Source organism: Phoenix dactylifera, unplaced genomic scaffold, assembly GCF_009389715.1.
Source record: "Phoenix dactylifera cultivar Barhee BC4 unplaced genomic scaffold, palm_55x_up_171113_PBpolish2nd_filt_p 001217F, whole genome shotgun sequence".
Lineage (NCBI taxonomy): Eukaryota > Viridiplantae > Streptophyta > Magnoliopsida > Arecales > Arecaceae > Phoenix > Phoenix dactylifera.
Window position 1 is genome coordinate 97,518 of NW_024068552.1, and position 20,637 is coordinate 118,154.

Here is a 20,637-nt window from a genome sequence, read left to right on the forward strand (position 1 = left end):
CCAATTTACGAACAAGAGAAGAGTTATATTTCCAACTATTAAAATATAAAACCTGAACGAGAAACATATCTTTCAGCTCTAAGTATCCTTAGCACAGGCAGAAATTTCAGTTTTGAAGGATTCATCTCCTTGTGGTTCATAGCTTCCTGGCAAGGGTTGCCTACACTCATTACATCTACGAAACTCCAACTAACCAAACAAAAGAGGTTATGTCATATGGAAGGGCCTAAATGAAGATGCCAAACAAACAACATTTGCAACCATAATTCCATCCGACGTATTCAAGCATGCTAGACAAACAGAATGTACCTAAATTCAAAGCAAATTCCGAGTAAAATAATGATATTGCAATGTTTCTAGGAGTTTTGATTATTGAAAAAAAAAAAAAAAAAAACAAGACTGTAGCAAGTCTAATAAACATGATTTGGCTGATTAAGCTTTATGAGCACATCTTGGTCATTTTTTAGCTTCGCATACTATGAGAGGTTTATGTGTCCTCCACCATGTTTGCATATCCAATAGTGACCAAATGTAGGTCTCCTAAGAACAGAAAAAAATCCCCAAATTTCTATGATTTGTTGGCTTTCTCGGTTCCCCTCAAGATTTCTCCAAAATTAATGATCAAAGTCCTGAGGATCTAATGAACCTGCAAACAAGCATGCAGATCTAGGGCAAAACTCTTAAACCACCATCCGAGAAGGGAGAGAAGGAGGAAGTGTCTTCATCTAAGCTCCTGCTTCTTCTCCCCTAACCGAATCTCCATTGTAGTCTCTTTGGTTAGGATACTCAGCTCGCACCCTGAGCAAAAGAAGCAAATCTAATCTATTGAGACACTGTTTTCAGTTTTCTCTAATTGAGAAACGGCGCTATTGCTTGAGCTCTAGCTCGAGTGTGAGTTTCACAGCAAAGCTAAAGCTCTGAGTAAAGTATTAGTTCTAGCTTGGGCTTTTGCACCAACTCTAGCTCTGGGCTCTAGTTTGAAAAGCTCTTGCTTCGGGTTTTGGGAGTCCTAGCACTTGGAATGAGAAAAGTACGTGGTGTCGATAGGATGGTACCGAGATGAATCACAAGGAAGAATGCCCGACAGGTAGTTTTCTAGCATATCATAAATGAGAGCTAGCCTTGCGCTGAACTATAAACTATATGTGGAGCTCTATCTTAACCTTACCGGCTGAAGCGACATCACCTGACTGAGCTATTCATCAAATTTCCACATTTCATCACTTCATCAATAGCCAGTGGATGGTCGAGCTTCACTTCGAAGGAAGACACTCCTTTTCGAAGTTTCTAGAATAAAAGAGCCAGTTGGATTTAATATGAAAGGGTTACAAGATGGGTGAAACATATGTACCATGGTTTATCACATATTGCATTACTCTTCAATGATCCTATAAATATATGCTAGCTGAGAGAGAAAAAATAGTGGCAAGGATGTTTAGTCATTTAACATAAATATCACCAGAGCCTCCTACTATTTGCTTTTAGGAGAATTTTAGCTTTTCAAACTTTGATTATTAAATTTGTTGATGAGATTGAAGTCCTCACTTTACACCATGTGCATATTATGACTACATTCTCCATACAATCAATAAGGCTACGGAGTTGTTCTAACTTGCTATCTTGATAATTATACCAAAGATCAAAAGCCAATTGGCACCGTTTTCGAGGTTAGAATATTTTTTTGTAGCATTTAGGAGGTAAAGTATCTCACATCTCAAAAGTAATTGTTATGAAGTTTTCTCATTTCAAATAAACTGAACGATCAGTCTAAATGGTATAAGCTTGTGCAAACACTTGACTCATTGCTAACAATTTAATTAAGCAACAATTCTTCCAATCATACCAAACTATAAGTTCTGTTTAAGAGAGAGTTCATTCACAGCTTATGCATATCGATGGCCCTTGATTTCATGGTCCTCACAGCCTTGCATGGATCACATGCACAATGCGAAGGTCATAGATTGCATCAAGGCCTTCTCCTTTGCTGTCGTTGACGCTCGGTCTTCATCACCACCATTATCAAATTCTCCTCCCCATCCTCACCTCACTCTGGTTACAGCTGCCACTGCTCTACTCAACTCTGACAGCAGCAAAGAAGAAGGCCTTCTCCTTTGCTGTCGTTGATGCTCGGTCTTCATCACCACCATTATCAAATTCTCCTCCCCATCCTCACCTCACTCTGGTTACAGCTGCCACTGCTCTACTCAACTCTGACAACAGCAAAGAAGAAGGCCTTCTCCTTTGCTGTCGTTGATGCTCGGTCTTCATCACCACCATTATCAAATTCTCCTCCCCATCCTCACCTCACTCTGGTTACAGCTGCCACTGCTCTACTCAACTCTGACAACAGCAAAGAAGAAAGCCAAGATGGAATCAGTAATTTTCAAAACAGAAGACCGAAACTGGCCTAGCGAGAAACTAGCTGAATACAGTCGGTCCAAGCCAATGGCGCGGCTCCAAAGGCAAGATTTTTAAGATTTCACAAACGTCCATGTTGTCAGTGCGTTTCTTCTTCTTCTTCTCTTAAAAAAGAAATGTAAATTCAGGGGGAAAAAATTCAACAAATAAGAGGTGGGAAAGAGTTCTGATAACCAAAAATCAAGAATAAAATAACAAAATTAAAAATATATATATAACTTTTTAAAATATTAGTTCATTTAAAAACAAGTGCAGGAAATGGAAGAATACGAATGGGGACAAAAATATAACTTAGCACATTACCAGAAACAACATAAAGCATCATTAGTTTGTTTGGATTCCCATGAATGAATCATTCATCTGCAACTCGAAAAATTAGTTAGTTCTCAATTGATTTGTCAATGGAGATCAAACGGGGTTATAAAAAAACTTGAAACGATTCAAACATTTCCAGCAAGCAAGAGAATATTATTACCATGTTTGCTCATGACCATTTCACTGGAAACAATAGTCAAAACTCACATAGATCTGTGCCGTGCAGGATGAAAAGCATGAATAGCCCTGCTTTGTCAATCAGATGTTAAACTAATGATAGCAGCTCTCCATTTTATTCATCCACTTTTATACCCCCTTGCATCACATGCGAAAAGTGGAGGCATCTGTGGTTGTTTGCATTGTATAAGAATAACAGAACTTAGGAAGCTTATTCCACAGTACATGCCACATAATCTGCCATGACAATCCCACGCAACAATTAAAAAAAATGCAATCACACATGCAGATCCAATAAGAAAACTTGCTGATTGGTCCAATATATGATCATTCAATGATTATGTTACTACATATTCACATTGCCAAAACATGCCAAACTTCCAAACCAATAATCAACACCTTTACTCCAAACTGCATTGTCCAGGAGTCAATAGCAAAAGATCAAAAGCTTCATTAACTTCTCGTCTATCCTTCCTGCTGATGCAAATCAAGTTATTTTGTGGTGGCTAATAAACATAAACTACTTAGCCTCTGGTAGGTGGGAGAAAATATAAATAGAAATTGGTCAGCATGTTCCAGTATGCGTATATCATAAGATAGATAAAGTGGACAGCCCGTTTGGCCAGCCTAATCGGTATTCTGTTACCTGGGCTGCACCCAAGAAACACAAACAATAATAGATACATTATAAAATCTATAGGTGCTATGCAAGTCTAAAAAAAATCAACAGAAAACAATAGTAAATGTTTGTAACACTGCTATGACAGGCAATTCACCAAATCTCCATGTTGCTACCACAATATGCGATCATGTGTATACTATTTTAACATATAAGAGATGCCAAATTTGCGTAGCTAATTAACTCTTCAGCATATGTCCCTAATACCTGTCTAAATTGTCCAAACACAATAGCAAAGCATCAGTTCGGCAGAAAAGCCAATGGTACAGCCTTCAAGTTGTTAAAAAAAAGAAGTACTAGAAAACAACGATGTCAGCTATCCATCATATTCTCCTTGGGCAAACTTAATCTCTGGATAGAAAACTGCAACGACCTGATTTTCCCCAAATTTCCTTCCATGCAACCCTTGCCTGGCTTTAGTAGATCCCTCAGTGTCAGCATACTCCAAAAATACCTGGAAAGAAGCTAATTGTTAAGAACCATTACAATGTGAGCAGCATTGATGAAGAGATCGAGTGTATTCTGCCTCAGGTGATGGATGTCCGCAAAATAGGACAAGCCAGATAGTACATCAGTATGTTCACAAACTAGAAAAAGCAAGATTCGCCGTCTCAGTACTAGACCTATACTGGTGCCATACTAGCACAGTATCGGTACAATACGGTATGAAATTTTTTTAGCTACCAAGTATCGGTACGCCACCCGTACCGAACCGGTATGGTACGCCCCATACCGCCCAGTTCGGGCCGGTATGGCATACCTAGTAGAAAAGGAAGACCATAGCAGAAGGGATAAAAGGGTAGATTACTCATCATATTTTACCAAGAATAAAAGATAAGCAAGGGGCGAGAATGTGCTTGCATCTATAAGCATGAATGGTGAATCTGCAAGGCTTTACAGATCCTTCTTATGTTATATTATAGTCGAGAAGGGAGAGGATTCATATAGTTGGATGATCTAAATTTCATGATCGTTGTACTGACCTTCCCTAAGCCAGGAACTGGTTCACCATTTGGACCAGGTCGAGGGATGATAACATTCGCCAAGTTACCTGCAAACAAGTACAAGGTTATAAGATGAGAACCAAAAAGAATTACTAAACGAGAGATAGTCCGAGGTTAGAACACAGAAAACAGGATCTTCTGTGGATTAGGCCTGATTCTCAATGGCATAAGGTTGGACTACAAAAGACTGTCAAACAAAGCAAAGGAAAAAAAAAGAATTAAGAATACATGGTTGCCATTAAAATGACATCAGATATAAAGAAAAGCTATGAAAACAAGTCCTTACCATATTTTCCACCCTCGCCCCTCATGTCCTCCATTATGTCTTCATATTCCTCGTCGTCTTTCAATTCATCTGCACTAACCACCTGGGTTAAGCATACTATTTTGGTGGGAAGGGATCCTGCCTGGTACACAAGCCTCTGCACCAAAAAAGGTTATTAAGGGAAAAAGGAAAATAAAGCCAAGCTCCTTAAAAAATGTGCAGATCAAGATAGATCAAGAACCAAAAATGGGTTTCATGGATACGATTCAAGGAAGTCATATGAAAAAAAGATAAGTTCTAACCAAAATAAAGAACATCAGAAGCATTGTAGGAGGGGAAGAATAGTGAACCTTCTTAGCTGGCATAACTAAAGAAAGAAGGTGGCAGGCCCTGCAGGGCAGGGCACAGAGAATATTTAGCAAGATTTACAAAGCCCACAGGTGGGCTTCCAACCATGATTCAGCCCTTATTTGGAATATGTAGCAAATAAGACTCATGAAGCTGACAACAGGTAGTCGCAACATACACTGCTAGTTACCGTTATTGGATAAAAGAAAAGATTTGATGGTAAAAGACGGGGAGCAGTTGAGTGCTGCAATACAAAAGTCACATCTACACATACAACCAGGGTGCATTTAATACCCATAATGTAAGTTAAAGATATATTAGAAATCCTCTAGTACTTGAGCTAGTCAGAATGATGATGGTAATCAAAATGACAACAGTATCACTCTTAAAAGTAAAGTGCTTTCCATTTAGGATAATGCATTCTTTAAAATATTCTTACTCGGTTTAAATATGCTGAATGCATTGTGTGAATACCTCAACAAATTAGAAATCACACGTTTGAGCAATATAAACCACATACAAACTTGTAGCAAGATATTATCAACTGCAGTAAATGTAGACAATAAGGAAAACTACCCCCATGTCAACACATGAACACTGTTTAGTTGCTATCTGAGAAAAGGAAACAAAAATGCAGGTGAAACTATGTCAATATAGGACTCCAATTTGCCCAGACTTCAATTCTTGCAACTTTATCATAAACAAAACATAGCGGAAAGTACTTTAAATGTAACTGCACTTTAGAAGTAAAAACTCCAGGAAGCAACCACCTGACAAGACATAGTATATGTTCTTTTGAATGAAAAGAGTCAATGGTAAACATGCTCAAATTGCACTTAGTAGCCACCTCAAAAGAAAACCCTGTGAAAAAGTATCCACAAGTTTGCTCTCGACTCATGAATTTTAGACCAAAAGATTCCAAATTGTGTGGTTTTAACTAAATTAGTTGTGTAATTTGAACTTCACCTGCAAAGCTACTTGTTGCTGTGCCTGCAATAACACGCTTTCTTGCTCCGGCCTAGGTTGTTGGGCACCTTGATTTGCACGCCTTACAGTCAGGGTTTTATCTCCCATCTTGATGCCATTAAGAGCTGCACATGCAATGTCTGTAACAGAGAGATCTTGGTAGACACAGAAGGCATAGCCTTTTGAGTTACCAGTTTCCCGGTCCTTGACCAGATCAAAACCTCGAAGTGGTCCAAAGGACTCGAGCAATTCCCTTACTTGTGCTTCTGTAAAATAGTATGGAAGCCCACCCACAAAAATGCGATCAGGACCCTCAAGACCACCAGCAGAACCTGGTGTAAGCCCAACAACAGCAAGGTTGAGATTGGGATTGGGCTGGCTTGGGCCAAGTGCAGCAGCAAGAGAAGGATTGTAGTCACTTGGCCTCCTGACCTTTACTGGTGCACCCTGGGCAGATAAAGAAACAAGTGTCCAGACATCAGCAGATACCTAACCCATCTAATATACCTTAAATATGGACAAATCAAAATGCACAGAGTACTTCCAGTTTTCAAAATGCAAACCTCGAAAATGATGCCATCCAAGGCCATTGCATTGCTTGCTTCTTCAACAGACCTCATTTCCACAAAAGCAAATTTCTTCTCATGGTTTATATACACGTTCACAACAGCATCACCTTCAACAAAAATAAATAAATAAACAAGTAAATTACAAAAGTTAAAACAATGTGAATTTAAAGTAAAAAATAAAGTGATAGAATGTCAGAAGTACCCAAACATTAAGACTACCTGGTCCAGCCGTGTTTCCTCCAATAGCAGACATAACCTGGCTAAAGAAAGTTGCAACCGACTGCAGACAATTTTTGGGAAAAAGAAAATCATCAGGCTGACATTGCAAAATTCAGATAAAGAAATGGAAGCTTACATCAACCGCCAAAAGCTTAACGGAATTATCTATATGTTTCGAGAAAAAAAAAAGATAGGAGCACCAGAGTACAAAATATTGTGTATGAGAGAGAGACTTATTACAATGCAAATCTGAGCCAAAGAATCAAACTTGATAGTATTCATTTACGCTAAACAAGAACAGGAATTACTGAAATTTTGATTTACTACTAGCACATTTTTAACAGAAAAATTAAAATCTCCCTAGAGCTCAAAAGTACAATGGGAAAACTCACCAATTACATTTTCGACCTACTTCTAGCCAAGGTACATTGTACCATCCCGAAACGAACCGGTCAAGAATTGGGACGGTTCTGGCAGTCGGGATGGTTTGGTCCCTTAAAACCCTACCAAGCCCCCCCTCCCCGAATCCACCCGACCATCTGTTCTCTCTCTCCCTCTCCCTCTCTCCCCTCTTCTGCCATGATCGGAGCTTCAAAGCTCCGTCGCATCCGTCGTTGGTCTCTCAGTCACTAGTCTTGCTAGCTCGATTGCCCATCTTGCTAGCTTAGTCGCTCATCTCTACCGCTCATCTCGCTACTCTTCAATGTTGATAGATGCCAACCGATGCCGATCGATGCCCAGGTAAGCCCCTCTCTCACTCCCTCCCTCTCTCCCCCTCCTCCTATCTCTCTTCCTCTCTCTCCTTCCCCCTCTCCCCTCCCTCTCCCCGTTCGATATGCCCGATACAGTATGGCACAGACCCGTACCGTACCAAGCCAATCACGGGCAACTACGAGCCCCGATATCAATCTAGCAGACCTTCTTTTTAACACTTTAGACATTTTCTTACTTGAGCAGTGCATTGACAAATTAAAGAAATAATATTGAGCAAGCATACATGCTAGTAAATTTTCTTATGATATATGAAATATATAACTTTGTATAAAAGCCCAAAGTATGAACTTATCTTAAATTTTGTTACTCTTGCCTTTAACCCTCAGCTAACCCCACCAGTCCCATTTTCCCTCATCTTTATAAGTTAATCTAAAAGTTGAAAGGTGTGCTCCTTTTTTGATGCTATTCAGTCTTGCCTTCTGCCATGCACTTGCCACTAATTCACCCTCGTGCTCCACTAAAAAAACAGAGGGTGTTTTTTTCCTTTTTCTAGTGTTATCTAGTTGGACCTTTTGCCATAGATAACCATACAACGTACTCCTCAACGAGCTCTTGGAATATGTGCTCTGCAAAGGTATTGAAACAACTCCAAACTGGTTTGCAAAATTTCAAAACAAAATTGCCTTTGTAAATGACAAGGGACATGATCATCACCACATAAAAGGCATGTTGAGTCATCAAAGACTTCATGAAATCAGACCCTTGTTTCACGAATGCAACTACATAACTATTTTAACATGTTGATTTGTTTACTTCCCAAACGCAAACGTATATAATACAGTGACACAATGGCATCCCTAAAACCATAAAAATTATATTGGCCAAGGATCTTCCTAACCAAAGTATCAATAGAAAATTTGAACTCTATTGCCATTCGCTATTTTATATCCAATTCCCTTCAATGCACCTGCACATAAATGACACCCTCCCACCCAATGCCAAATGGCCTCTGTGCTGCAAAACCCAAATTACTAGACACTAGCAGGTTTCCAACATCACTACCCAAGAAGGTAGAGTCGCGCATAATATAATCTTCATTCTTAGACACCCATTTAAATGGCAAACTTCTCGAATCCACGAAATGATACTTCTCTTAAACCACTAAATCCTCCTATGAAATCAAAAGCATTTACAAATGATATGAAACAACACCATCGCCTTACTAGAGAGAATATAGATCAGAAAAATGTCAAAGTAACCTAATCACTACATCTGCACCCTCCCTCCTCCCACCTCCCAAAAAAGTAAAATAAATAATCCAAATTATTTGTTTTTCTTGGATTTTAGAACATGATCATCCTCTGAATTCAGATACCAATATCTGCATGTTGCATAACATTTGACCTCTTAAAACGAAGCCTGAATGACACTTCTATCAGATAAGGTTAGTCCAAGATTAGAAAAGCAAAAGATTTCTCATTGTTCACCAAGTTGAACCTGCCAGTGAATTCAACTGTCTATCCTTCACTCCCATACAAAAAATCAGGTACGTTCAACTTCCGGCACAAGATAATTCAAACTAAAACGTCAAGAGTATATGCTGTATGAGCTGCTTTTGGACCTAATTCCAAATTAGGAGCCTAATTACAAAGTATTGCAACCCCCTGGGGTGCACTAATTGTTACTAAAACAATTTGCGACTAAATGTGCTCTAATAGAACCCATAATAACTTCCTGCAATCCATGAACACAAGTGTGATCAAGTAGCTCTTAGTTTGCTTCCACCCAATTCTCGCAAACTTCCTTTTTAATTGGTAAGATAATTTCTTCAGCAATTTTTCCTTATTCAAGCATGACATGTTAGTTGTACACCTTGTACAACATTCATCAAAGCTTATTCTACAAAAGACATGATCTGGCCCTTTGTGCCTCTAATTATATCCATTGTTATAGAATTGCATTAAATATATGGCTTAACACACACACACACACACACACAAAGTCACCTACTAACACATTTATAATGATCTAGATTTTAAAATTAAGACATGATTTTAATTTTTTAGTATTGTGATAATCGGAAAGAAGGCCTTGGTGCAACAGTAATGTTGCTCCATTGTGACGTGGGTTCATACGTTCGAACCATGGAATTGGCCTCTACATATGCGGGGGTAGGGCTGCATACATATGAATCTCCCCAAACACTGCAGTGGCAGGAACCTTGTGCATTGGGACAGCCTTATTTTGATAATAGGCAATTCTACACAAAGATTACCATGACTAACACTATCAAAGATGAAAACTATATCTTCGAACTTGTGTTATCTTAACTTAATGACTCACTTTGAGGTCTAGAAATCAGGTTAGCAGCAACAGAAAGAAATAGTGATACCTCACATGTGCTATAGGAAAGAGAAGCAGATTACTGTCTTTGGGATGCTTGTGCATTGCAGAATTGCAACAGAAAGAGAAACCATATTTGCAAGAATAATGATAGATCTAGGAAGCAAGGGAAAAATTGAAGTGGGACATGCTCCATTCATAAGAATTGTGTACATAAGTTCCTTAGCAAACAGGAAAAACAAATAGAATGCACAAAAATGTGATAAATAATTATGTTCAAATGTATTTTTGTTAACTAGGAAATACTGCAGAAAATGAAAGAGGGTAACATAGAGAATCTGTGCACAATAGTGCATATATTTAAAATTTAAAAGTTGTAAATAACATGTACCTTACCATCCACCTCACTACAAATAGTAACAATCCTATACAGAGACAAAACCCAATGACAGTTTCAAACATAACCTACACGTAAATACAACATCCAAATCCTTCTCATATTTAAAAAGCTAAGGATTCTGATTCAAATTCAAAGTTCCCAGTCCATCAGGATTTCCAAGACAAAAAATCTATCTTAAGATCACCCAAAGGGTTTCCAAGATAAACATCGAGGTTACAACAATATAATGTTGTTCTTGCCTTTTCAACCAATACACGAAACAGCTACTTGGATGATTTGATTTCTAAATATAAAAATAGAACTGCTTGCTAACTTAGAGATTACCATAAGGATTTCCAATATAAACATCCAAGTCACAACAATTTTATGATATACTTGCATTCCTAGCCAACAACCTAAACAGCTGATTTCACAGATTTGAGTACTTAATACAGAAATAGATTCACTAATTAACCATAATATATTCTCCTTAATGAAGAAGTTTCCAGCACTTCTTTAACTCGGCATTTCATTTAGCAACATGTGAAACAAATAATTTGACCACTTTAACTTATGATGAGTAACGATGAATATTTACAATAAAGAAGTATGAATTATGAAAAGGCCTATCGATTAAAAAATTTTAAACAAGTAAAAGAATAACCATATATACAATTTCGGTTCCAGAAGACACAAGTCTTATTTAATGGATATGGACAATATAGTTTCCCCCAAAACTGAAAAAAAAAAATCTATGGATATTCCCAAAAAAAAAGAATAAATTTGCCATATATATTTATATTTATATGTATATGTATGTCTCTGTGTATGCAGGGCCGGCCCAACCCTTAGGCAACTGAGGCGGTCGCCTAAGGCCCCGGCCCAAAGAAGGTCCACCGTAGGAAATGCCTCAAAGACAAAATGGAAAAAAAAGGCCCCCTGTGAATTCGTCTTAGGGCGGCCCACTGTAGGGAAGGCCTCAAAGACAAAACGGCCTTAGGCCCCCAAATACATTGGGCCGCTCCTGTGTGTATGTATGTATGTATGTATGTTAAGCACATGCAAATGTAAAGCTAACTTGCACTCAAACAGAATAACTCTAAACAATAGAAAATGCCGAGGGTAAATAACCTGTTCATTTGCAGTAGGGGGAAGGCCACCAACGTACACACGTCGAGCATGTCGAGTAGCCTAGAGAAACCAAACTATAGATTAAATATACAACATGAAAATTCTATGTAACATTACATATAAATCAGCAAACAACCGTACCTGCTGAGTCATTGCTTGCACTGGCATAACAGGAAGAGTTGGGAACTATCATGAATGCAAATACAAAAATATATAAACATTGGGGCAGAACAAAAATATAAACTAATGTGCACCAAAAGTAATAAAAGTAAGTTTCAGATAAAAGTACAAAAAGCAAGCACCTGTCCAGCTCCTAGAGGAAACATATTTGGAAACATTCCTGGAATGGCTGGTGTGGCTCCAGGTAGCTGACCTGAACAAGCAAAGTTAAATCACAATATGCAATACTAAACTTGTATAATAACAACAAAAAAAAGTACGCAGCACCAGCATTTTATGCCCTCACAGACAGAAGACTTGATCTGGCCTCCGCAACAGAATACACCATAAATTAAAAATTGATTATATGATTTTTTTAAGTATTGGAGATAATATTTGTAAGACTACCAAAAAGGAAATAGTTGCCGGTTGAAGACGAACAAGATATCAAACCGGTGCATTGATTCCTCCTTGTACATAAAAGCTACAGTAGTCGGCTCACGCCCATTGGCAGCACAGTGGGACAAGTGGCCCAAAATTGCCTTCTTACAACAACAAATATACACAAAACAAACAAACAACCACCAAAAACAAGAAAACAACCAAAATTGTGCTCAGTTTCAGAATTAAAAATTCTCCAAGTAAAAAAATACAGAAAAGAAAACAATGTATCCAAATAAAGCAAATTTAGTTTATGCAATCTAATGAACTATGTACATAAATGAAAATCACTTACCCAAGAAACACCATGAATTTTGATATAATTTCCTCATTAACAACAAACTAAGCAATGCTGCATACAAAAAGACGATGAATCCTAGGTAAAAAATAAATGTACCTGCAGCAGTTGCACCAGGAATCAGAGCAGACGCAGGTGGAGCCATGTCAAAACCGCTCATTCGTTTGCTGTTTTGGGAAAAGGGGAAATAAAAATAGACTAATCATGTGGAAGATTAAAAAACAATGCATATATTGAATAAATAAAGGCAAGAAGATGGTAGGCTAAGAAACATCATTATTATCAAAACTTAACATGCACCAGAAGAAATATCTCTTACCAAATAAGCAGGTTCAGAAAGTTAAAAAATAATATATCACGGTATACAAAGTTGTCTCCCATAACCATAACCACAAAACCTTGACCCAACTATTTGGGTTCAGCATTTTGAATCCTCGTTCACCAAGCATTTCTATAAGACTGACTCTGGTGTTAAGCATAATGTCAGAGTAAACAAATGTCTCTCACAGTCAAAGCTTCGTCGTGAATTCAACATATACCTAGGGCAATGTTGCCAATGTATATCCTTAATTTGACTGCTAGGTTATTAAAGGGAAAAGAAAAAGAAAAAGTAATCCTTTAAGCTCTAACTACTACTTATCAAAGTAGACCTCACAAATAAAATGATAATTCTTCTCACTACTTAATTCCAAAAAGTTGCTTCTTAGGTTACACATCAAAAAAGCAAAAAGATGAGCATTAGACTTGTGCAATGACTAGGATGGACCTAAGCATGATATCAAGGCTCTGCATGCTGACTCGAGCTCAGCATGACAACTAAAATTCAGGCCTAGGCTCAACCAGGTTCAGCCTGATCACTCGAGAGCATAGTTGGTTCACCTTCCATGGCTGGTGTTTATGAGGGAAAGGGAGGCGACATTGCAAGGTAGCACAGGGCCACAAGCAAACAACATCAATGGCGAGTACCAACAACAGCAAGGAGAAACTAATACTAAAGTGACCAAAAAGATAGAAAACTACATGGTAGAAAAGTAGGAAGACAAGATGGAAATAGATATTGGAATTTGGAAATGGATGCCTCAAAAATAACGAAAACTCCCCAATGCAGATATCTGCAGCCTTATGATCCATGATGAGCATTAAGCCCATTGCCTTAGCTCAGATGCCTTGAGAGAATACGTAAAATTATGCAATACGAATGACAAATATAGAACTATATATACATATGGTATATATATAAAGGTATATATAAAGGTATATATATTGCTACTGAGAAACTATATAAAATTACAGTTCTTTCCTAGGCACAATTTTTGTCTTCTTTCACAATTTTTTTACATACAAATTATCCATATGAACAAGAGTGCACCATCTTTAAGAATCTCAAACACAAATGGAATTATATGGCGAGGTTCCACCTTGTTCGTAATGTGATATTCTAGTTGACACATGTTTTTCAGAAACATTGAGCTTTACCTTCAATCTACATTGCTTTTACTTGACAATTTACACTTCTGCAAGAAAAGGCCACGATATTTAAGCAACAATGTATACGAATGATCATGTTCATGATCTCTGTCAAGAGAACCTACAATTTGGACCAATCCACATGTAATTTAACCTCTCAGATTTACAAGCCAGAAAATAATGGGATAAGGTGCACAAGAGGGGATCAGAGGCATTTTATTTTCTTCCTGTTTCAAAGTTGTACACATGAAGAGTACGAGAGTGGTAATTCCATTCAAAATCATCTTGGATGCCATAAGTTTGTGGTCTGTGCTTCTAAGGACCATAAAAAACACAAATAGAACATTATTACCAATATTTGCCTCTTGATTGAAACAGACAGATGAGACAACAAAGTTGACTAATATAAACTCATATAATAGCAAAACAATATAATTAAATAATCAGCCTCAAATAGAATAGTCCAATTTCACGGTAAAAAATCTATAAAAATGTTTTTCATCGTCTAAATTTATTTCTATAAGACCCTGACAGCTAAAACTTAAAATTGCCACCTATTATTCTCTTCCTATAGTCCATCAATACTAATCACTCCATTTTTCCGCTTTAGTAATTTCAAGTTTCAACCTTTACATCTTCATTAGCAAATAGACAGATAAAGTTTCAAATAAGACCCACCAATGACCCCCAATTATGGCAGAATACCGAAACCACCCTAAGTTACTAATGGTTTTCCATCTAAAGAAGACCAATCCTATATCATGTTACTATAAGCATGACATCTAGAATGCACCAAAGGAGTCATAACTTTTTCCCATAAGCTATTGTTTGTATCTTCCAAGACAACCTAGAATTGGTGCCAGGTTATCACAAAAGTGCAAGACAACCGGCATATTCTCAATCTTTATATTTAATCTCTCATATGCCACGCATAAAACAATTCTTACTCATAAGGCTATCAACTTATGTAAAATCAGAATTTACTCAGGGAAAAAAAAAATCAAAGAAATATCAGATATTGATACGATGTTGCTTTTCTTGCCTTTTTGATCCAGAACGGGAACGAGAACGAGATCTTGATCTATGACCAGATCTACCCTTTGATCGAGATGGAGATTGAGAACGATGTCTATGACGCCCTTCTCTATCACGATCATAGTCCCTATGCCTGAAATGAATATGATGATATGAAGTCAAAAAATTAAAAGAAAAAACCTTTCAAAATGGAAGATTATCTAGTCATCATGAAAAAATCAGCTGGTAAAAGAATAATGTATAAAATAATCAAAATATAGTAATTATCTACCAAAATCAGTGTGGACTAGAACAATGCTTCATTTTGTGATATTAATGGTGGAATGCATGCTAATACAACAATTTCTTGTGTAACACATCAAGTCAATCAGTACATGTTAGATAAACAAACTTCCAAGAACATGGGATCTCAGTTTAAGCCTAAAAATAAATAGAACCTAAATCTGTTTAATATACAGTAGCTATCTATGCTTTAATGGATGCTTTTTTTGTATACATCCAAATATATTTGTGTATATGTATAAAATACATGCATATATATACATATTCCTTGACACATCCTAGACATATTGTATCCTATGTTTCAATATTTGCAATATGCATCCATATCATGTCATACCGTATCATGTCATATTGGTTTCCCTCATCTGTTCATGCTTCATAGGTGATTACGATGCTACATGTTTTAGTGGCATTAGGCACCTACATAGGTCAAACCTGACTACCTTAAAAAATGAAATTGAAACAACTTATCAATTTTTGATAAAAATGTAATACCCAGCCCAACTAATAAGGTACTGGGTCTAGTCCACTTGACCGGCCCAGGTGTCAGAGTTGGAGTACGAGATGAAAAAAAAGGATAGAACCCTGCTCGACTAGGAATAGAAGACGGACTTCTCCATCCCGATTTCATACGGTAGCTAGAAAACCTAGCCTCCAACAGCTATCTAGAAATTTCCACACCCCTTTTCGCCTCATAGCCGACAGGCTTTGCCGGTCACCATGCTAAACAACTATTGCTTCTTTCTCATTCTCCTCTTGACTTCCAACAGTTTTGGCTCGTGGTGCTCATCGAAAATTTCGGTTGAGTACTCGTCGGAGTCTTAGGTTCTGAGAGAGATTTTCAAAACTATTTGGACTTGTAGTTTGGTTTCGTTCGCAAGGCAAGTAATATAACTCTTTTTCTAGATTTATCAGCAAATTATATAATATTTATATTACTATGTTTTGAGTCATATTATTTGTGGTTTATGAATTTGAAGCATAGAATTTATTTGTTGAATATCTCTTTTATAAAATATTAATTGATGCATGATCAAAGGTGATGATTTTATTATGGATTATGTTTAATTAAATTCGATATCATATGGTTTTGCGTATTTTTCGATTTGGAGCATGAAACTAACTTATGGAAAGAGAATTTGATTCAAGAAGATTTTGCGGCCTGACTATGTATCGATATCCCGCCAATGGAGATTATGTGCTGGTATATCGATACCCCGTCAGTGGGGGTTATGTGCTGGTACATCGATACCCCATCAGTAAAAATTACACGCTGGTACATCGATACCCTACGAGTGGAAGTTATGCGCTGATACATCAATACCCTGCCAGTGGGGATTATACATTGGGTTATAAGTTAGCATATCAATACCCTGCCAATGGGGGTTATACATTGGCATATCAATACCCTGCGAGTAGGGGTTATACGTTGGCACTTTGATTATTACTGAGCTCATATTCTGGCCTAGCCATAGGAGATACATGTGGTCATAGTCCATGGCTATCAAAAGAAACTTGATGTTTTGAAAGAAAATAGTTTATGAACGAGATTTGAAATTTGAAATGACTGGATAGTATTTAGATTTGGTGATGTACTTTTCGATTCAACATATTATTAATTATTTTGTTGCTTGATTTATCTAGCTAAAGTGTTCATTGCTTATTGAATTGTCTAGCTCATTATTATATATTCTACTATTTTTACAGATTCGAAGAACTAGCTTGACTCAGGAATTTATCATGAGAGTGCGACTAGAGACAAGATTTTGATACCTTTATTTAGAATAAATTTTTTTGTTAGGGTTGATGCAAGATTTTAGAATATTATTTGGTTTTGTGAGATACTTAATTTTGAATTAGTAATTTAGAATTAAGTTTGAACATTATTATCTAAATTTATTCCGCTACTTATTTATAATATCGTGTTGAAATGCCTTGCATGCTTGTGGAGAGAGTTTCCTATGAGTATGCAGCATTTATTGTGATCCCTAGCTTGTGATCTCGGGTTAGGGGCGTGACAAAAAATCATAGGATACATGATTGTTAAGGAAAAAGATTTGGAAAGATGGAGAATTACACACTTCCTAGATTCCTCGAAGAAATTATAACGATTGAATGGTTTTCACAACCAAGCAAAGACTTCCTTTAGGTCCCAAAATTTCAAAAGAATCAGAAAGATTGAGAATTAAATGCCTCCTAGATTCATAGAAGACATTATAAGGATACATGATTATTAAGACAAAGGATCAGAAAGACAGAGAATTACATGCCCCCTAGATTCCTCACAGAAATTATAAGGATTGAATGGCTTTCATAGCCAGGTAATGACTTCCCATAGGTCCCAAAATTATAAAAGGAACTCAGAGAGTAAAAAAGACTACAGGAAGGAAATGATGACACTGAAATTGGAGTGTCTTGCTCCTGTGGCTAGAGGAAAGAGTACTGTAAACAAACCAATCCACATTTATCTGCAGATCTCTCCCTCTCTCTGTGTGCCCCCCTTCTTGCATGGGTATTTTTCATAGGGGGTAAATTTCTGCTGTATATAGAGTTGATCAAACTACAATCAGCAGCTATTTTACATAGATGAATGGTATTCAACACACCTGGATACACTAAGCACTAATCCAAATAATTTTCACAAATATTTCATAATGGAGAATGAACATTCAGCATCGTTTGCAAATATGGCAGCTAACCCCCAAAAAGAAGCTCATACATCAAACCATTTACAAATATTGATTATCACATATTTAAATCTATTCCTGAACAAGATAACCATTAATTTATGGAGCAAACAGCCAGATGACTAAAATGAATAACGACAAAAAGTACATAAGATACACTGCTAAACCTAAGCAAGATACTCATGATGGAAAGTCCATTGCTTTCTCTTCATTTTATTAAGTACAGTGGCCACTGCATTACAATGCATAACAGTGCAATCTAAAAATCCATTGCTTTCTCTTCTCATTATGCTTATGAAGAAAGGGGCACATTATGTTACAGTGCATGCAAGAGAGAAACTGTAAAGCTGTGTACCTATCATAGTCTCGGTTGCGATCAGATCTATCCCGGCCACGATCACTTCTTTCACTTCTGTCTCTGTGGTCTCTGCGATCACGATCTCTTTCCCGACCTCTATCCTTGTCCCTATCTCTATCTCTGTCCCGATCCCTATCCCTGTCGTGCATCCTATTTCTGTCCCTTTCTCTGCTTTTTGAGGACCTCCTTTCATGTTCATGAGAATCATTCTGCAAACATGGTATGGTGTTAGCCGAGCTTCATCAAAACACGAGCTAGATGAATACCAACCAATCATTGCTGACTTAAGATTAAACAGCTTTTTTTTAATAAAAAGATACAACAGAATGCAACAACCATGATCTCTGGCCTATATTTTAAACCTGGTTGCTACATAAGAAAATTGGCTTCAATTTCTTTTCCCGAGAAAAAGAAGGTGAAATCAAAACAAATAATCTCCATAAAATCATAAAAGCTCCAATATTCTCTCGATTTCAATTCAGAATATCTACAGTTTCCACCCCCACCGCCCCCCCCCCCCCCCCAAAAAAAAAAAAAAAAACTTGTTCTAGTTCTTCTGCAAATCAGCAACATAGCATAACGATTAAAAAAACAAAACTCTAGCATTAACGCAATCAGAGGGAGAAAAAACATCCAAAGAAAAAAGAAAAAAAAAACTTCCATAGACACAAAAAAAGACTGCAACTGCTGAATTTCGTGTAAAAAAAACCTTAAATCTTTAACAAATCCACTGGAGGAGTCCAAAAACGCCTAAACGCAAGGCAATTCCATCCAAAACCTTGTTTGCAACTCAATTCAAGCAACCATTGTACAACACCGAACAAGACAGCAACTAGAACAAAAGGCACATTTTTCTACCAAATCAAATCTTTTTCATTCACAGAGATGGACAGAAGGCAAGAGAAGAGCAGCGAAATTCAGAAATAGAGGGATCGGAGGCGAGAGAGACCTGCGATCTGGAATCACCGAAGTCGTCGAAGCCGCTGCTCTTCGGCGGAGGAGAGGCGCCTCGGTAACCGGTGTACCCGTCGTCGTTGCCTTCGTATCTTTCCCCGTAGTCCGGCATCTTGGACCCTTCTCTCCGCCCCCTGATCTCCCAGGTTCTATGGCGAGGCTTCCCCTCGAGTCCTATTTATCTCTCCAACCGTCCTTGCTTCGTTTCGCTTACGGAAAGGGTTCTAGGGCATGGAACTGTGGGCGAGCTCGCCGACTTCAACAGGACGCGAACAAAGGCGAGGGCGGATGAGAAAGTGAAGGGGTGGGTGTTGAAAAAAATTAAATTGGAGGATATTTTAGTAACTTGGATTGTTTCAGAAGCCGGACCTTCGATCACACTGAAAAGCGGTAACTCATGGTCAACCGGCAAGTCAGCCGGAACTGAAAATCCACGGACACAACGAGTTCAGATTAGAATTGATATATACTGTATCGGCATCAAAGCATGGTAAGAAAAATCATGCTCGGATTTGAATTTGGATCGATCAAGATGGGTAAACTTCGTACTTGCATCCATTATTCGATTATTTCAAAATGGCTATGAAATTCATGGCGATCAACCATGCCAAGTATCCAACAATTCCATCGTTAATCTCCCATACAAAAATGCAAATATTTAAGTTGGTAGGTCCCTAATTCTCTCGACCAATAATATTTTTGGATGGCTAGTTCACTCTCTGACAAAAAGCTTTGAAAATCGTACGTGATCGGCAATGGCGAAAAAGGCCAAGGTGAGCAGCACTGCCGTGGGTGGGAGCCGAGATTCGCTGGCCCAAAGGGAGGAGACGGGTGGTCGAGCAAGGCCCGATGGCTGAGCGAGGCCCGATTTCGGAGGCAAAGGTGGAGAAGCTCAAAAGACTCTTCTCGACAGTCCTCGAGCTGCCGGAGGAGCCGATCGAGGCTTCTCGGAGGGAGGACCAAGCGGTGGTGTCAGCAGGCTGGGACGCTGGGTGCCGGTGGAGTGGGTGGCCTGGGATGTTGCTCTCTGAGAAAAAATGGAGGCCGAGATGGAACCGGTGCCCCTCACCGATGACTACTTCGCTCTCTGGTTCAAATCGACGACAGATCAGGATCTTGTCTTGTTCGACAGGCCATGGGTGGTGGTGAGCTAGTTGCTAGCCATAGATCCTCAGGCTTCTGACTTTGTGCAGAGACTGGACGCTGTGAAAATTGGGGTGGTCTGGATCCGATTGCCTTGAGTGGAATACTGGTCGAGCGAGACGATCCTTCGGATCGCAGCAGTAGCTAGTCGGCTGCTCGTCGTTGACAAGATCATTGAACAGCAGAAAGTCATGGGATTTGCCAGAGTGAAGGTGGCCATCGACACCACCATGCCTCTACTGCCCGACATTCTTATCAGGAAAAAGATGAGGGTGCTATGGCAGCC

The 20,637-nt window shown here is 38.2% G+C and overlaps 1 protein-coding gene across 6 annotated transcripts; it reads right to left on the bottom strand.

Moving 5' to 3' along the window:
- Window positions 1-3,626: 3,626 nt before the first annotated feature.
- LOC103711301 (splicing factor U2af large subunit B) lies at window positions 3,627-19,527 on the bottom strand. 6 transcript variants are annotated; one of them, XM_008797387.4, is made up of 13 exons: window positions 19,204-19,527; window positions 18,252-18,463; window positions 14,935-15,060; window positions 12,525-12,592; window positions 11,830-11,900; window positions 11,669-11,713; window positions 11,528-11,587; window positions 6,961-7,021; window positions 6,736-6,848; window positions 6,173-6,619; window positions 4,880-5,015; window positions 4,573-4,640; window positions 3,627-4,043 (listed from the first exon to the last, which is right to left on the bottom strand). In XM_008797387.4, exons 1-13 carry the CDS (start codon window positions 19,318-19,320, stop codon window positions 3,906-3,908), a joined length of 1,662 nt encoding a protein of 553 aa, XP_008795609.1. In that variant the 5' UTR covers window positions 19,321-19,527; the 3' UTR covers window positions 3,627-3,905. The 6 variants fall into 6 exon arrangements, 5 of the variants coding, with proteins under 5 accessions (XP_008795609.1, XP_008795611.1, XP_008795614.1 ...); XR_604744.4 differs by having other exon boundaries at window positions 3,655-4,043; window positions 4,573-4,780; XM_008797389.4 differs by lacking the exons at window positions 18,252-18,463; window positions 19,204-19,527 and adding an exon at window positions 12,128-12,228.
- Between the last annotated feature and the right edge of the window lie 1,110 nt (window positions 19,528-20,637).